The 18,201-nt window shown below is 39.0% G+C and overlaps 1 protein-coding gene across 3 annotated transcripts in view; it reads right to left on the minus strand.

The window, feature by feature from the left end:
- The window catches only part of LOC120526080 (intersectin-2-like), a 299,488-nt gene that overhangs the window by 155,086 nt on the left and 126,201 nt on the right, over positions 1-18,201 (minus strand). For all 3 annotated transcript variants that reach the window (XM_039748966.1, XM_039748968.1, XM_039748967.1), the window contains exons 7-9: positions 16,417-16,513; positions 15,331-15,473; positions 11,501-11,564 (exon numbers count right to left, since the gene is read on the minus strand). In XM_039748966.1, coding sequence (XP_039604900.1) covers positions 11,501-11,564; positions 15,331-15,473; positions 16,417-16,513 — 304 coding nt within the window. The remainder of the gene's footprint in view (positions 1-11,500; positions 11,565-15,330; positions 15,474-16,416; positions 16,514-18,201) is intronic.

Below are 18,201 nucleotides of genomic sequence, written 5' to 3' on the forward strand. Positions count from 1 at the left end.
CTCAATATTTACTGATAGACTGTTCACCCACGCACAAAATGACAAACCCATTAATGCTTAAAAATATCTATACTAATAAAAGGCAAAGCCCTCACTCACTCACTCACTCACTCACTCATCACTAATTCTCCAACTTCCCGTGTGGGTGGAAGGCTGAAATTTGGCAGGTTCATTCCTTACAGCTTCCTTACAAAAGTTGGGCAGGTTTCATTTCAAAATTCTACGCGTAACGGTCATAACTGGAAGCTGTTTTCTCCATTTACTGTAATGGAGATGAGCTTGAACGCCGTGGGGGCGGAGTTTCGTGTGACATCATCACGCCTCCCACGTAATCACGCAGTACATAGAAAACCAGGAAGACCTCCAAAAAGCGCTGAAGAAAACATGCATTATATAATTGAGAAGGCAGCGAAACAATAAGAAGCGAGCGAGTGACATATACCAACCATATTGATGAGTTCTGCTACTTCGGAAACAAAGCACGATGTAAACCTACACTTTAAATTAAGTTCATAGACAGGCTGCCGCTGGCGTTTGTAATTTAGTGCCTGCCCATATAAGGCCGTCCGTCAGCGGCAATCCAATAGCAAACTCCCACTAAATATTCACGGGTTAAGGACTGTGCTTATGCAGAGGAAGATGAGATGGTCAGCGTGGTGTTTGGCACAAACTCAGCGAAACTGCGAGAGAAAGTTTTAAGTGCCAGGACTAAGGTAACATTAAATACAGCCATGGACATAGCACGAGATGGCACCAGCACAACTGGGAACTTCGATGCATGTACACCGAGCGGCTCACGTGAACTGGCGCAGTGCACAGATAAAAGCAACAGTTCCAAAGAGCTGAACAAAACCGAATTACACAATTGAAAAGGCAGCAAAAATATGAAGCGTCTGATACATACAAGCATATTCATAAATGCAGCTACTGTGGAAACAAAGCACACGGTGGAAAAAGTCAATGTCCGCTAAAGGAAGACAGTGTAAAAAACCCGTGCATGCAGTGTGTCAGGTCTCAGATAAAGAAGAAGACGAGCTGTTTATTGATGCAGTAAGAAACGAATCGATGAATGAAACCTGTCATCTTTACAGCGATTGACAAACACGGAATGTAACTTGAACACAACACATCCTACAAATACAAACCTGATTGAAAGAAATAATGATAATCAAATCATTGATGACAGCAACACTCAGTAACACTCACAAAACAAATACTGTATATTGACAGTCATGTTACGTTATTTTTAAAATGTTCCCTTTTCTTTTCTAGCTTTTTAACACACTACTTCTCGCTGCATCGGGGGTATATATATATGTATATATATATATCCCGATCTACATACTCGAATAATGGATACTTTATTCGCCATCAATGATTGTTTTGGTAAAGCCATACTCAGTGTATTCATTAGATGAGCGGTAAAAAGTAAGAGCGAGGGAGGATGACTTATTGAGGCATGCAGGCTGTAGTCGCGTCAACTCTATCTGAATTGCGATCACATTTGAAAAATATATCTTTTCAAGTTCTATTTAGTCCATATGTGTCAAACTCAAGGGCGCGGGCCACATCCGCCCGGCGTGTAATTATATCCAGCCCGAGATCATTTTATATACTGTATTATTGTTATTAATGGCCGGGTATATGAAGCGCTGGTAACACAATAAACTACAGATCCCATAATGCAGCGCTTCAGCTGCCTTGCCAACACTTACGCGTTAATCAAGTCTAGCTTATGATGCTGCAAGTTATTGCGAAGCTAGCTCACACGATGCTGAAGAGAAAAGTTGATTCTGAAAATAGAGCCTTTAAAAACCGATGGGAGGCTGAGTATATGTTTACTGAACCCGTGTGTCTCATTTGTGGAGCTAATGTGGCTGTAATTACAGAATTTAATCTAAGACGGCACTATGAGACAAAACATCAGGGAGTTCTGTGTTGTGGAGATTCTCAGGATGGATTGCAGGTGCTCATCAGTGAGGCTGAAAGACCTGAATGCAATGCAGAAGATACAGAAAGCAGAAGAATTAAATAAGAATCTGACACTTCAGCGGACGTTTTACCGTGCACAATCACAAAGTGATTTCAAGTGAAGTTGCTTTTATGGGAGACACAAATGCACCAGTGCAACTTTCCCTGTTGCCAAGTAATGTTAAACCAAGTCGTCACTACGGTGTTCCCAAATCGCACTTTGCTGATAAACCGGCGCACTGAGTTTGCACGGCGCTTTGGTGACTTTGAAGAACAAAAAGTCCGTCTACATGCGGCTCGAACCTTGTGCATGTTTGGTAGCACATATCTGTGTGAGAAGCTCTTCTCAGTGATAAAGACTAACAAAACAGCACACAGGAGTCGCCTCACTGATGAGCACCTGCAATCCATCCTGAGAATCTCCACAACACAGAACCTCACACCAAACATAAACGAACCTGTTGCCAAAAATAGATGCCAGGCGTCCAGCTCTAAAATGACATATGAGCAAAGACAACTTAATGATTTGATTTGTTATTGCTGAAAGGAACACATTTTATTTATATTTCCAGGTTTTGTTATGCAGCATGTTCATATTTGAATTTGTATAATTTTGAAAGGATATATTTTTATGGAGAGCAAAATCTTTTGGGATATTTAAAATCTAAGTTTATTTTTATATAAATTTACATAAGAGTAAAGAAATTTGAATGTTTGTTCTTTTAAGTTATTTAAGGTTTGAGTTGATTTATTCACGAATAATATTCCTGTCTGTTTTACCATTCCTACCAAAGATATTTCTGTCGACTAAATAAAAATTCCTTCTATTTAAAATTTAAATAGAACTTGAACAAATACGATAGTTCATAATATCCACGCAGACTTGCGTAAGAGCGGGAGTTATCCGTTTTAACAAGCAGCGTATTGCACTGATCTGAAATAGCTGTGTGTGTATATATGTAGATATGTATGTATATGTATATATATGTATATATATATGTGTGTGTGTATGTATATGTATGTGTATATATGTAGATATATATATGTATATATATATGTATATATATATATATATATATATATATGTATATATATATATATATATATATATATATATATATATATATATATATATGACAGCAACACTCATCACTCACAACAGTGACAAAACAATTACATTGACAATCATGTTACGTTATTTTCAAAATGTTTCCTTTTCTTTTTCATTGCTTCTTCAACACACTACTTCTCCGCTGCGAAGCGCGGGTATTTTGCTAGTTAATAATATGAGAAAGCTTAAGATTTGAGATTTAAGTGCATTTTGTTTTGATATCTATTGTCCCTGTCATTGCATGAAAGAGGATTAACCTCCTTAGTGTTGCATTTTATTACTACAAAGAAAATGTAAAAAGCATTACATTTTTTTGGCATGAAAAATAACATTTCTATTAAATCTCAAAGGTATAAAATGACACATAATAATAGTAGTCAAGTCAAGTCAAGTTGGGGGGCATGCACTGGTACAGTACATTGCCACACCCACTACACGGAGAAACAACTCGGGATCCTGGTTGGCAAACCCCTAGGCAGACACGCGGTCCAGTCCTACCCTACCCTCTGGAAATGACCCTCCATCTGCCGCAGCCAGGTGTTACGTGGGCGACCCCTTGGCCTGGTCCAGCCACTTAGGTCCCCAACAATGAGGATCTTATGAGCCGGATCACCCTCGGAGAAATGCACCACATGGCCGTAGTGCCATAAGTGACGCTCCCTCACAATGCACGCAATGTGCCTCATTTGGGACTCCATGAGCAACCGCTCATTCGACACAAAGTCAAATCAACGGTACCCAAGGATTTTCCAGAGAGACGGAGACACAGTACCAAAGGAGTCCAGTCTTCATCTCAGGTCACTGGATAGCATCCATGTAGCAAGACAGGAAGCACCAGGACTCTAAAGACTTGGACCTTCGTACTTTTGCACAGATATCGGGAGCGCCACACACCCCTTTCTAGCAACCTCATGACCCCTCATGCTCTCCCAATCTGTCTACTGACTTTACAGGAAGAGTCACCAGAGACATGAATGTCATTGCCAAGGTAAGTAAACCTCTCAACAAGATCAACACTCTCTCTGCAAATAGACACATTGCTGATGGCTGTGCCCAAGAGGTCATTAAAGGCCTGGATCTTGGTTTTTATCCAGAACACTCGCAAGCCCAGACACTCAGACTCCTCACTCAGTCTCTCGAGCGCCCTGATCAGAGCCTCCATTGACTACGCGAAGATCACAGCATCGTCAGCAAAGTCAAGATCCGTGAATCTTTCTTCACCAACAGATGCCCCCCAGCTGCTGGACCCCACGAACTTGCCCAACATCCAGTCCGTACAAGCATTGAAACAGAGTAGGAGCAAGAACACACCCCGAACCACAGAATCAACTGGGAAAAACGCAGAGGTCCTGCCTCCAATCTGCACAGCACTCACAGTACCAGTGTACAGGCCAGCCATGATATTCAGCAACCTCGAGGGGATCCAGCGAACCCTCAGGATGTCTCACAGGGCAGCTCAATCAACTGAGTTGAATACTTTGCGAAAATCGACAAAGGCTGTAAAGAAACTAGGTAGGTGAGCAAGTGATCACGGATCCTATTGAGGACGACCCTAGCAAGGACCTTACCCGGCACCGAGAGCAGTGTTATCCCCCTGTAGTTGCTGCAATCCAGGTGATCACCCTTCCCTTTCCAGATAGGGACGACAAGTCCCATTTTTCAGTCAGTTGGGATGAAGCCAGTCTCCCAAATGGAAGCACAGATTGCTTGCAATGCCAGGAGGACAGCCTTACCACCAGCCTGGAGAAGTTCAACCCGGATACCATAGATCCCTGCAGCCCTTCCTCCCCCCAGCTGGTTCACCACCTGTGAAATCTCAGTGAGATCGGGTGGTTCACAACTAATTGGAGGATTAGCCTCAAGAACTGTGGATCCAGCGATATCCAACGTTCTAGCCGGAGGATCACTTTTGAACAACTGCTCAAAGTAGCCAGCCCAGCAGGGTCACAACTGCAGTGTCATCCGTAAGGATCGTTCCATCAGATGCCCTGACTGCGACTCTCCGAGTAATAGTAATGATGAACAAAAAATAATAGTATGAAATGAAAAATAATAAAAATAAGAATAACAGTAATAATAGTACTATTAATGATGCCAAAACAGGATCTATTCTCAAAATGAGTCCTTTGTGAGGTAAATCTAAGATAGATAGATAGATAGATAGATAGATAGATAGATAGATAGATAGATAGATAGATAGATAGATAGATAGATAGATAGATAGATAGATAGATAGATAGATAGATAGATAGATAGATAGATAGATAGATACTTTATTAATCCCAAGGGGAAATTCACATAATCCAGCAGCAGTATACTGATACAAAGAAACAATGTTAAATTAAATAGTAATAAAAATGAAAAAAATTAAAATAAAATTAATGTTCGTCATTTACTCCCCCGGGTGGAATTGAAGAGTCACATAGTGTGGGGGAGGAACGATCTCCTCAGTCTGTCAGTGGAGCAGGACAGTGACAAAAGTCTGTCACTGAATCTACTCCTTTGCCTGGAGATGACACTGTTAAGTGGATGCAGTGGATTATTCATGATTGACAGGAGTTTGCTTAGTGCCCGTTGCTCTGCCACAGATGTTAAACTGTCCAACTTTAATCCTACAATGGAGCCTGCCTTCTTAACAAGTTTCTCCAGGCGTGAGGCGTCTTTCATCTTTATGCTGCCACCCCAGCACACCACCGTGTAGAAGAGGGCACTCGCCACAACCGTCTGGTAGAACATCTGCAGCATCTTACTGCAGATGTTGAAGGATGCCAACCTTCTCAGAAAGTATAGTCTGCTTTGACCTTTCTTACATAGAGCATCAGTATTGGCAGTCCAGTCAAATTTGTCATCCAGCTGCACTCCCAGATATTTAAAGGTCTGCACCCTCTGCACACAGTCACCTCTGATGATCACAGGGTCCATGAGGGGCCTAGGCCTCCTAAAATCCACCACCAGCTCCTTGGTCTTGCTGGTGTTAAGGTGTAAGTGGTTTGAGTCGCACCATTTAACAAAGTCTTTGATTAACTTTCTGTACTCCTCCTCCTGCCCACTCCTGATGCAGCCCACAATAGCAGTGTCATCAGCTAACTTTTGCACATGGCAGGACTCCGAGTCATATTGGAAGTCTGATGTATATAGATTAAACAGGACCGGAGAAAGTACAGTCCCCTGAGGCGCCCTGTATTGCTGCACACAATGTCAGACCTGCAGTTCCCAAGACGCACATATTGAGGTCTGTCTGTAAGATAGTCCACAATCCATGCCACAAGGTGTGAATCTACTCCCATCTCAGTCAGCTTATCCCTAAGGAGCAGAGGTTGTATGGCGTTGAAGGCGCTAGAGAAGTCCAAAAACATAATTCTTACAGCACCACTGCCTCTGACCAGGTGGGAGAGGGAACGATGAAGCATACAGATGATGGCATCCTCCGCTCCCACCTTCTCCTGGTATGCGAACTGCAGAGGGTCGAGGGCGTGGCGGACCTGTGGCCTCAGGTGGTGAAGCAGCAGCCGCTCCATGGTCTTCATTAGATGTGACGTCAGAGCAACAGGCCGGAAGTCATTCAGCTCACTAGGACGTGATCATTATCGGTTTTTGAACAGCACACTGCACAGGCATAAATTGGATTCTGTTTTGTTTTCTGTTGGAGGTATATAATTAATAAAATTTCCACTAATAAGACGCTCTGGATTGATCCACAATGTGCTGGGTTGACCGAGTCTCTCTTTAGTGGTAGTGTGGACTATGGATGTACAGGAATGACTTGTTCTACAAGCTGGCATGTAAAGTTTGCATAAGATACAGTTTCTCCAGCTTTTTGTTTGTAAAAGACGAATACATTCCAAATGCACAATTCCACCAGATCATAAGAGGCGTAGTGAAGTGGCGGTGAAAGGAGTGCATCAAAGCTGAGATCCAAGCCTGGACAAAGTTTGCAGTGCCACTTCAGTAAATAAAAATAGCAAAGAGACCAGTACATCTGCATCACCACACCAGGAGGTTCGCCTGTTTGCCTAGAGCTGACCAGTGTTGAACACATCTGCTGCACCAAAGAAGAACACCTCACGTAATATCCCAGATGCACCATCTGACAACACAGCACTCCCAAGCCTTGCTGATGGGCCCTCAACACCCACTGCAAGACCGAAGCGGGAAAGACCACCACCTAGCCATATTGACAAGTTTGTGCACTGCTGCAAGGAGAAGGAAGTGGCCACTGGAGACAGTGACTTTGAATATCATTTTGTAATGTTTCTTTTGTTGCCTCAACATACCAGGAAAGTCAATTCTTGATCTGTACGATCTATGCCACCTATCGTGCTATTGTAGTTGACCACAGCACAAGGCTTCGTAACCTGCTTGTTGTATTTTTGCCTGTGCTGGCACTGTAGCTGCATTATGTACCGTGCTATGAAGACCAATGTCTTTCATTTCTCTCTATTTGAGCACAAGCACTTTACCCTTTTGTCAAGCTACTAGCGCAACTCACTGTAATTTAGTTCAGCCAAAGTCTTCAGGCATGCTACGACACTTGGGACGCACTGTTCCATATGTGACAGTCTTTCTTTGCAGCAAGATGTCAAATAGCTCTGGTGAAGTATAAAAATTGTCCATGGTTACACAGTAACCTTGATCCAGCAGGGCATCTGTCAAAGTCAGCACCAATGACATAGCAACACTGTACTGATTGTATTTCGGATCAAACATTGTCCCTTTCTCGGTGTACAGAACCGAATTCCAAATGTATCACATTTTAGATTCACAATGCTCATAAAACTTTACGCCAAATCTTGCTCTTTTTAATACGATGTACTGTATCAATGACTGTCCTTATAAGCCATGAGACTTTCATCTATGTTGACATCACAGTCCAGAATGTAAATGCTCAGAAATTTTGCTACAATGGCCTGGTATATTGCCCGCATTTTCTTCAGTTTAGGTCCTGAATGGGTATTCTCATTAAAGTCTTCATTGTTGGTAAGGTGCAGTTTAGTTCATAATTACTGAAAACCTATGCTCAGACGTAATTTCTCCAAAGAAGGGCACCACTGACAGCACTTTTAAAGCCTGAGTGATTCTCGGTTCTAACACTTGCGCAGGAAGCATCTGTACAGTTGTCTGAGTGTCACTTGGGACTAATGTTTTTAGCATGGTTTTCGCAGCCCAAGTAACACTTGGGTCTAATGCTCAGAAGGTTAATTTGGAATCCATACGGATGAAACAATTGTTTGTGCTTAATATTTTTTCTAAAGTGATTAATTTTTAGATTGTACTAAATAATCAAAAACAATATTATTGAGAAAAATTGCCCAGAGGGAAAGAAAAAGATGTAGCCATCTTATAATTTTTATGAGGGTACACCTGGCAATTGGAATAATTTTTAGATCTTGTTCTGAGGTGAAGAATAAAGTACATGAATGCTAAATTAGAAAAAAAATTGTAAAACCTATATTTTTTTATTTTCTTACTTTCATGTAAGCTATAACTCAAAACAATTAAAATACATCAGCTGCATTTACTTTGGAAATTTAACCTGCAAAAGGGTCAACACTAATATTTTATATTCAAAACTCTATTATATGAACTATAGTATTACAGTAATCCCTCCTCGATCGCGGGGGTTGTGTTCCAGAACCCCCTGCGATAGGTGAAAATCCGCGAAGTAGAAACCATATGTTTGTATGGTTATTTTTCATATATTTTAAGCCCTTAGAAACTCTCCCACACTGTTTATAAATATTCTCCGCACAGTTATACAGTAAACCCTTGTTTATAGCGGTTAATCTGCTCCAGACAGATAAATGAATTTCCACGAAGTAGTATTCTTTATTTATAAATCTAATATTTTCACAGTTAGAGCAAAGAAAACCTGTTTACGACCTTCTAAATATGTTTAACATTATTAGAGCCCTTTAGACATGAAATAACACCCTTTAGTCAAAAGTTTAAACTGTGCTCCATGACAAGACAGAGATGACAGTTCTTTCTCACAATTAAAAGAATGCAAACATATCTTCCTCTTCAAAGGAGTGCCATCAGGAGCAGAGAATGTCAGAGAGAGAGAGAAATGTAAACAATCAAAAATCAAGGTCTGTTGGGCTTTTAAGTATAGGAAGCACCCGCGATAAAGCGGCCGCAATGAAGGGATCAATGTAAAGGTAGTACTTTCAGTATTTTTTACAGGAGTGTCCGTATCTTCTAAGGAAACAGCCTCTGTGCAAACAGCCCCTCTGCTTACACCCCTTCCGTCAGGAGCAGAGAATGTCAGAGAGAGTGAGAGAGACAGAGAAAAGCAAACAATCAAAAATCAATACGGGCTGTTAGAGCTTTGAAGTGTGCGAAGCACCACGCGAGAAGCATATCGTATATCATTAAGTAGTTTTATTTAATACATGGTCTGATTGGGTAGCTTCTCAGCCATCCACCAATAGCGTCCCTTGTATGAAATCAACTGGGCAAACAAACTGAGGAAGCATGTACCATAAATTAAAAGACTCATTGTCCGCAGAAATCCACGAACCAGCGAAAATTCCGTGATATATATTTAGATATGCTTACATTTAAAATCCGCGATGGAGTAAAGCCGCGAAAGTCGAAGCGCGATATAGCGAGGGATCACTGTATAGTATTTGTAAACTTTCTGCTGTATTCGTCAACTTTTGCTAAACAAAAAAAACTTTATCTACATACTTCCAACCATATGGCCCAAAAGATGATTGATAGACCAGAAACATGTTATCTGATTATTTCCCACAACAAATTCTTCATAACAGTCAGAAAGCTCTCTAAACTAGCCTATATTAAATAAAAAAAAAATCACACACAAAAGTATCACCTATTCTTTCTAAAAAGCCTTGTGAGGCTGCTCTCTAAAAAAAAAAAAAAAAAAAACTAAAATAATCAATGATTAACAATAATCTGATTCACAACTGAAACTGTTATTTAATGTTGGCAATGAATATACTGTATTACAAATTTACAAAGCACAGACACTTAATAATGGTTTTTCAAAACAAATTTCAAAGCTTCATTACTATAAACATTTTTCAATACAGAATGAAAGGAAAAAATACCTTTTTTAGATCAAGAATCTTTTAAGAATGGGCTTTTCCTATCAAATATCAAGTGCAAATAATGGAATAAATAGATAACATTGTGTTATATTTTGTGCTATGTTTTAATTTGTATTTAGTCTTTCTGTAAACTACAATATACTAAACTAGTATAACAAAGTATTTTCACTATACAAAAATTTATAATGTATTTCAATAATGCATGTCTGGAAGTTTTTGCCACAAAAAGAGTTGAAGACGACCTTGCATTTAATCATACTGTATTTAGCTATACCTGTTTTTAATGGAATTAAACATTTGGATTACTGGTACTGATACAAAGGTAAACAAGAGTTATGTCTTTGTTGAAAATACTGGATGTTGGTATGCTTTTTGGAATTTCTGTCCTATGTTAAAAAAGCCAGTAATAACTTTTAACATTGTGGATATGCTGTAGCAAACTATGTGAGAATAAAGTATCATAAACAGCAGCACACATACTAATTTAAGCACTTCCTACAGGTGCATACTTCTGATGTTACTTTCTGTACAGAGGTAAAGTGAATCGTAGTTTAATGGATCAGAACATGGCAACAAAAAAAGAATATATGCACTTGTTGCTTTCCTGTCTGCTAAGCTAGTATGCATCTGCATATTCTGCAATAAACACTGTAATTTTGTACTAGGTATATGAAATGGCTTAATGTTTATTGCAGATTTCCCCCCAGGGGGTTGGGGGGCGGTTGGTGGTGGAATCACAAAAGACAAATGTGGTAACATGCAGTTTTTGTAAAAATAGAATAATATTAATTCAGTTCAACTAATATAATAAATACTCATCTATAATGTGTCCCATTATCTAATATGTGGGAACTAAACTGAATGAGGAAAAGTATTAACTAGCCTAGTAAATGATTACAGACTAAACCTTTAAAATACAGTCTTGTGATCAATCAAGAAAACAAAAATACATTTAAAATTTGATTAGAACTATAAATTGCTATACTGTATAATAGAAACAATTTTTAACCGCATAACAATAATGTAATAAGGTTAGTATTTAATATCAATTTAATTGTTGATTATTGTAGACCTGGCATTAATTTAACTAAAGCATTTGTTTTTAAATATTGATTAAATAAATATAAAGGAAAGGAAATTAACTCAAAGCTGCCTGCTACAAGAGATATATCCTCGCATAGGGTAGTTTCTATAACATAAATTTAAACCACAGCTTTATAAAATAAAACTATTGAAACTAGAATCTTCTCTAAAGAATGAAGTTGCTAACATTGCTCCCTGTGCCTAACCTTACTCTTCACATTAAAAGGACTGCAACTGACAGACTAAAATTAATGAAACCTACCAGATAGTAGCCAGCTGGGTCTGGGTAAGATTTGACATCAGAAGGGCATTCCTGGCTTGTGAGCCTTATGGAGTAAAAACAATATGACAGAAATAAATAAGGTATTATCTCATTGAGAGGAAATTTGTTTTGTTAAAAAAAGAAAATATAATAATCACAGAACTGTATATAATTTACAACACATCACATGCCTTTATAAAAATATCAAAATGTGCAAATAAGTAAAAATATTTATACAATATTCCCACGCTTAGGTGCATGTCTCAGATAAAAGGTTCCTTTAGAATGGCAAATGAAAAATGACCTTTTCTTAAACAATCTGAACAAATCTGAAAAGCTGTTGTTTATTGAACATTTTATATTGCTTAAAACTAAAGTAAAAGAACAGAGAACTTGCATTACAGTGTTATTGACATTTTTTATTCTCATGTTTTAAGACTATTCACAGCCAACACATACTGATAATTGCATGACAGTTTATTTTATATCTATAGTTAGAGGCTGCATTTAAAGCATGATGCTGTATTTACTATCTGCATTTGTATTCCCTGTATTTTGTTAGCACGGTACAAGTCTGTGAGAGACTTAAAAGTAAGAATTTAACTACATTACGTACAAACAAAAATACATCTGAACTTTAAATAAAATACAAAGATGCATGTGAAGCTCTGTATTCAGCCACAATAAAAATGACAATGTGTCAGTCACTTTTAAGAAACTTGAGTAAGAAGGTTCAGATTACATGCTCCTCAAAAAACATGAACACGTCTTTACAAGAACAGTACACTATCACGAGTCTGATAAAGTTCTAGATAAATCAACAGGAGACACCAGCAGCGGGAAGAAGGTACATTTATAGATGAAATGCTGGGATTGTACAGGACCAATATTAAAACAAAAAGCAAAGTGCAGGTTTACATGTATTTCATGCATAGAGTACAGATGAACTACAACACTGGTGATACAAGGTGCTTTAAATCTTAACCTGTGCTGGCACACCCATGACCCTCTGCAGTTCGCATACCAGGAGAAGGTGGGAGTGGAGGATACCATCATCTACATACGCTAAACCGATCCCTCTCCCACTTGGACAGAGGCAGTGATGCTGTAAGAATTATGTTTCTGGACTTCTCTAGTGCCTTCAACACCATCCAACCTCTGCTCCTTAGGGACAAGCTGACAGAGATGCAAGTAGATTCATAACTGGTGGCATGGATCGAGGACTATCTTATAGATAGACCTCAGTATGTGCGTCTCGGGAACTGCAGGTCTGACATTGTGGTCAGCAACACAGAAGCGCCACAGGGGACTGTACTTTCTCCGGTCCTGTTCAGCCTATATACATCGGACTTCAAATACAACTCTGAGTCCTGCCACATGCAAAAGTTCGCTGACCATACTGCTATCGTGGGCTGCATCAGGAATGGGCAGGAGGAGGAGTATAGAAACCTAATCAAGGACTTTGTTAAATGGTGCGACTCAAACCACCTACAACTGAAAACCAGCAAAACGAAGAAGCTGGTGGGGGATTTTAGGAGGACCAAGCCCCTCATGGACCCCGTGATCATCAGAGGTAACTGTGTGCAGGGGGTGCAGACCTATAAATACCTAGGAGTGCAGCTGGATGATAAATTGGACTGGACTGCCAATACTGATGCTCTGTGCAAGAGAGGACAGAGCCAACTATACTTCCTTAGAAGGCTGGTGTCTTTCAACATCTGCAAAATGACACGCACCCTCTTAGATGCGGTGGTGTACTGGGGAGGCAGCATAAAGAAGAGGGATGCCGCACACCTGGTCAAACTGGTGAGGAAGGCATGCTCTATTGTAGGCACGGAGCTGGACAGTTTGACATCCGTGGCAGAGTAGCGGGCGCTGAGCAGGCTCCTGTCAATCATGGAGAATCCACTGCATTCACTGAACAATATCATCTCCAGACAGAGAAGCAGCTTCACCAACAGACTGCAATCACTGTCCTGCTCCACTGACAGACTGAGGAGATCGTTCCTCCCCCACACTATGCAACTCTTCAGTTCCACCCAGGGGGGTAAACATTAACATTATACAAAGTTATTGTCTGTTATACCTCCACTTTTATCACTTGTTAATTTTATATCATTTTTTTTCAGTATGCTGCTGCTGGAGTATGTGAATTTCCCCTTGGGATTAATAAAGTATCTATCTATGCAAAACAGGGTACATGGTCATATAAGCTTCTCCACATCCACAAAGCACATGTAGGCAAAGGATTAGTCTACAGTTCCAATGCAAGGATGGAACCCTCCTCTTGACTTTGACACTGATCTACACAGGTGTAGGTTATCAAGGAGTTCTCTCTTGGGAATTAAAACAAATGAGGTACACCACCCAAATCTACTAATACCAAGAAAATGTTCTCACTGTACACACCACATTACAAAGCTAAAACTCATTTACAATATCCAGTGGTTTCATCTTTTATAGTCTACTCTTGGTCAGTGGACAACTCATCACCTCTCTCTGTACTTGGGTACATCAGATGAGACAATATGATTACAAAGTTGATTACTGACCTATGGCCCAAGGTACATGGAAACTAGGCGCACTTGCTAGCAGGCTTGCGTTCAAGTTCAGTTATTCACAGGTAGAATACAGAACAAGTAGGCCATTAATTCCATTCATTCTTTTACAGGTATCTTAATCATTCCCCACGTGAGTATTTAAATCTCCACTAGGTGTCAGATGTATACATGAAATCAATAGTAAAGTTTTCCTCTCTGGCGATCAAAGTCACATTCATGGCAATTTTCGCATCCACCAGCACAAACTTCAGTTATATGACCACCAGCATGAGTACTTGTGAGACTCCACAGATCTACAAATGGTCTCTCCCAAAGGGTAACTCCAGAAAAGCAGATACAGACCACCCATAATCAAAAACTTTGGTCCGAGACCCAATGTACAAGTTTTTGCTTCTGAAAGTTAACTTCCATGAACTAAGAGCCAGTTTCCATTGCAATGGTCTAATATGCCTGAGTTTACTGTTGCCTATCATTCAACTCGTAATGGTCTTCACCATGTGGGTAGTGAGCCAACGCAGTGGCTCCGCATTTTTGTTTGGGCCAAAGGGCATTCACCAGCAAACACCACACCTATGCCTGATTCTCTCAGATTTAATGAGAATATTAACAAGGTTTAAATTATAGATCATACTTTACCTGAGCCCTCCCTAGAGACCAATCTATCATAAGGAACTATCAGAAGCACATATTCAAAGATAGCATAGCTCTAAATATTACTATTACATACAAGCTTCCCCCCATGTGAAGGATTCAATGCCAGGTTGGGCCAAGCATAATTTCCTAATGTTGTTAGAGTATTATGGCTTTGGGCTGCTGTTAATATTTAGCCTGAGAAAAATTTTATTTTTCAGTATACCATGAATTTCACTGTAAATCACAGAATACCTGAGTAGAAATTAATGTTGTTGAAGTAGGAACAAACAAACAAATCAAACCCAAACAACACAAAGTTACAGTAAATCACTTCTGAATAGAGATGAAGAAAAATTCCTCCCAGAAGATGTAAGCAACTTATATCACAAGAGAACAACAACAGGGACTGAAGCAAAGATTACTCTGCTGCTACAGCAAATTCAGTTTGTGTGTTTTTGTTTGTTTTTTGATAAATTAGTATTTGGTGTTAAGTCACCATTCCACAAATGATAAAATATGCAGGAGTTTAAGGATATGTATTATAGATTTTTCTGGCATACAAAATAACAGCAGCCATGTATATAGATGAAAGTTTTAAAAGCAAGTATAAAGATTGCAAAGCCACAGAATACCCACCAGACAGGTAGCCACTCATGGATTTGTCAAGTGTATTGAACAACTGTCTATATTTCAGTCGAGAGGACTGGGGCACTGACCAATCAGTGGATCCTGTCTTGGGTGAGCTTCCGGCAAGAGATGTCGATGAAGAAGAATTAGAACTAAGGGAGAAAAAAAATATGTTAAAAGCGCATTTGTATGCTGCTGCTTTATCAAACAATACCATTTCACACAAGTCAACCATGCAAACAGCTTAATAGTAATAAAATATGTAAATCACACTTATCTGATATAAATATCACATGTTATAACTGTCTGGAGGTTAATATCCATGTGATACTGAGAAACACTCATGCCAAGGAAGTTTTCCTTGCCTTCATAAATAGTGAAAATAACTTCAATTTGAGTGGTTTCTGCAAAGTGGACCAGGAAACTGGAATGAAGTGAAGCTTGTAATGTTACATTCCTGGCGGTTTAGCCTAGCCTACTAATTAATATTTACCTATTATGCTAATATACTACTACAAACGTATCTGAGACACAGCCCTCTTGTCTGGTTTTGTAGAAGATTGTATATTAGTCTTAACTTGGAAATACTTACTTAGGATAACTGACAACAATATAATGTGACAAATTAGCTTAATCCAATTCAGGGAAGGTGACAGCAGCACCAAGCACAAGACAGAGACTAACACTGGATGAAATTAGGAAAACACTATTATAAAACACAGGCCCTTTTTGAAAGATGAAAAACCCATGCCAAGAACATGTACAATATGACATCAGAATCAATTACCTGATAAACTGACCATAATATATTTTTAATATTTAAATTTGTACCTGCAATGTAATGCGCTAGAATTTAGACTGTCAGTTATAAATAACTTGTATTGCATTCTCAAACCTGGGGTAATTAGGTTAAAACTTTCACACTGCATTAAGGGAGTGCATATGCAGTACTATGGGTGTTGGGATGGGTCAACTACTATTCCCTTGCATTTCAACTCCAAATTTAGCATTTTGGCATACAACTCTATGTGACACAACAACCAAGAAAGTTTAATGCTCAAGTTCTGTGCAATTCACACCATTTATAAAGCTTACCTACTAGATCCCAAATCAATCAAAGACTGTGCTTTTTGCATGCCTACATTTCCAAATCCAAGATATGATGATGACAAGGAGCCAGCTGGTGTCAAAGCTGAAAGAAAATGAAGGAAGAATACTTCAAGACATTTTCTTTAGTTAAACAATTTTATAGCTTTATTTGTGTAGGCAGAAATGAAGGTAAATTAATATTCAATGCATTAATCGGTTCTGTTTATTATATAAGCTTTGCACTCATACAACCTGCTGATAAAATACTATTCTTATGTATATTTTTGCTTATTATTTTATAGAATATTCCTTTGTATTATATACTAGCCATGTTATCTATACAGTACTTCATATCTATAGCCCTACATGTACCTTCAGTGCCTTTCCTGTCTTGACATGCTGTCTTTCTCAAGCGCATTTCCTGAAAAGCTTACTTCGCAGGCTCTGCCATTTCGAGATGCCTTGCTCATCTCCTGTCTACTCTAATACTTCCTATCTCAGAAGGTGACTCTCAGCTTACCCTGTACACCTTTACTCCATCTCATGTGTCTCAAATCTGTACTTCTTCCTTCAACCGTGTCACCGAAGCTAAACTGACCAATCAGACTGCTCTGAGGAACCAGACAAGCACCCAGATCTTAGTATTTCATTACACGGTAGATCCTTGCTTTTGGTTTCATTATTACACTGTGAAAAAATATTTCTTGGGTTATGCCAAGAGGAACTCTGGTAAAATCATTGTTTCCAGAGACTTTATAGCATGAGGCTGGTGTAGCTCCTGTTAAGCAGTGAATGGTTTACTATAGCAAAACAGTATAATTTAAAAGTTACAAAAAGTGTTACCACACATGCATTAACCCTGAAGCTTTTGAGGTACAGCTCTACATTATCAGCTCAACTCCTAACCTCTGCACAATCCGACAACATCTAGAGAAGATAACAGTCAGAGCCCTTAGCTAAATGCTGCATCCATCTCTTTCTTTAATATGAACCAACTACAAAGTCATTGATGAATTGATTTATTCGTGTTGTGATTTTGGTTGTTTTGTCACTGTTGTGCCTTTGAGGTGGTTCTACAGGAAAATGACCTCCACAGTCAGGATCCCAGCATTGAATCTGGTCCTCTTGGAGACAGCACTCCCTGCTGGACACAATTTAAAAATTCTGTAAGAATTTTATTACTATTTCTTTTCTTTAAAAGTAATTAAATAAAACAAATCACAAATATTCAATTTAATTTTTTTTCTTAAATACACTGCAGCCACACTTTTAAAATCAATTGTTTAAACAGCAAGCTTAAAAACAACTTACGTAAAACCACAGAATCACTGTTTGAAATATATAGAATTTCCAGCATAATAAGCAAAGCTCTCTTAAATTTTCACAACAGCAGACAGATTTCATTTTCAGTCTCACTACATCCTGAAAACATATATTGGAATAGTATTAATTATGTGCAAAATTTAATTACATATTTTAACCTTAAAAATATCTGTCCTTCTATCCTTGCTAGTTCCATTTCTGATCATTTTTTCTATTGACACTAGAGAGTCTGGTTAATCAGAATAACACAGCCCTTCTTTCAGCACTAGATGAAACAGCTCCTTGAAAGCATAAGAAGGTATCCTTTAAGCTCTCAGCTGCATGGTACAATTCAGAATAACAGTTTATGAAAGCAGCTGGCTGACGCCTTGAGAGAATGTCATGTAAGACTGGCTTAACTGTGCATATCCAGGCTTTCTCTGACTGTTAAATGGTTTACAGGGATGCACTAACTTCAGCCAAGAACAC

The sequence above is a fragment of the Polypterus senegalus genome, chromosome 3 (genome assembly GCF_016835505.1).
Source record: "Polypterus senegalus isolate Bchr_013 chromosome 3, ASM1683550v1, whole genome shotgun sequence".
NCBI classification, from domain to species: Eukaryota; Metazoa; Chordata; class Cladistia; order Polypteriformes; family Polypteridae; genus Polypterus; species Polypterus senegalus.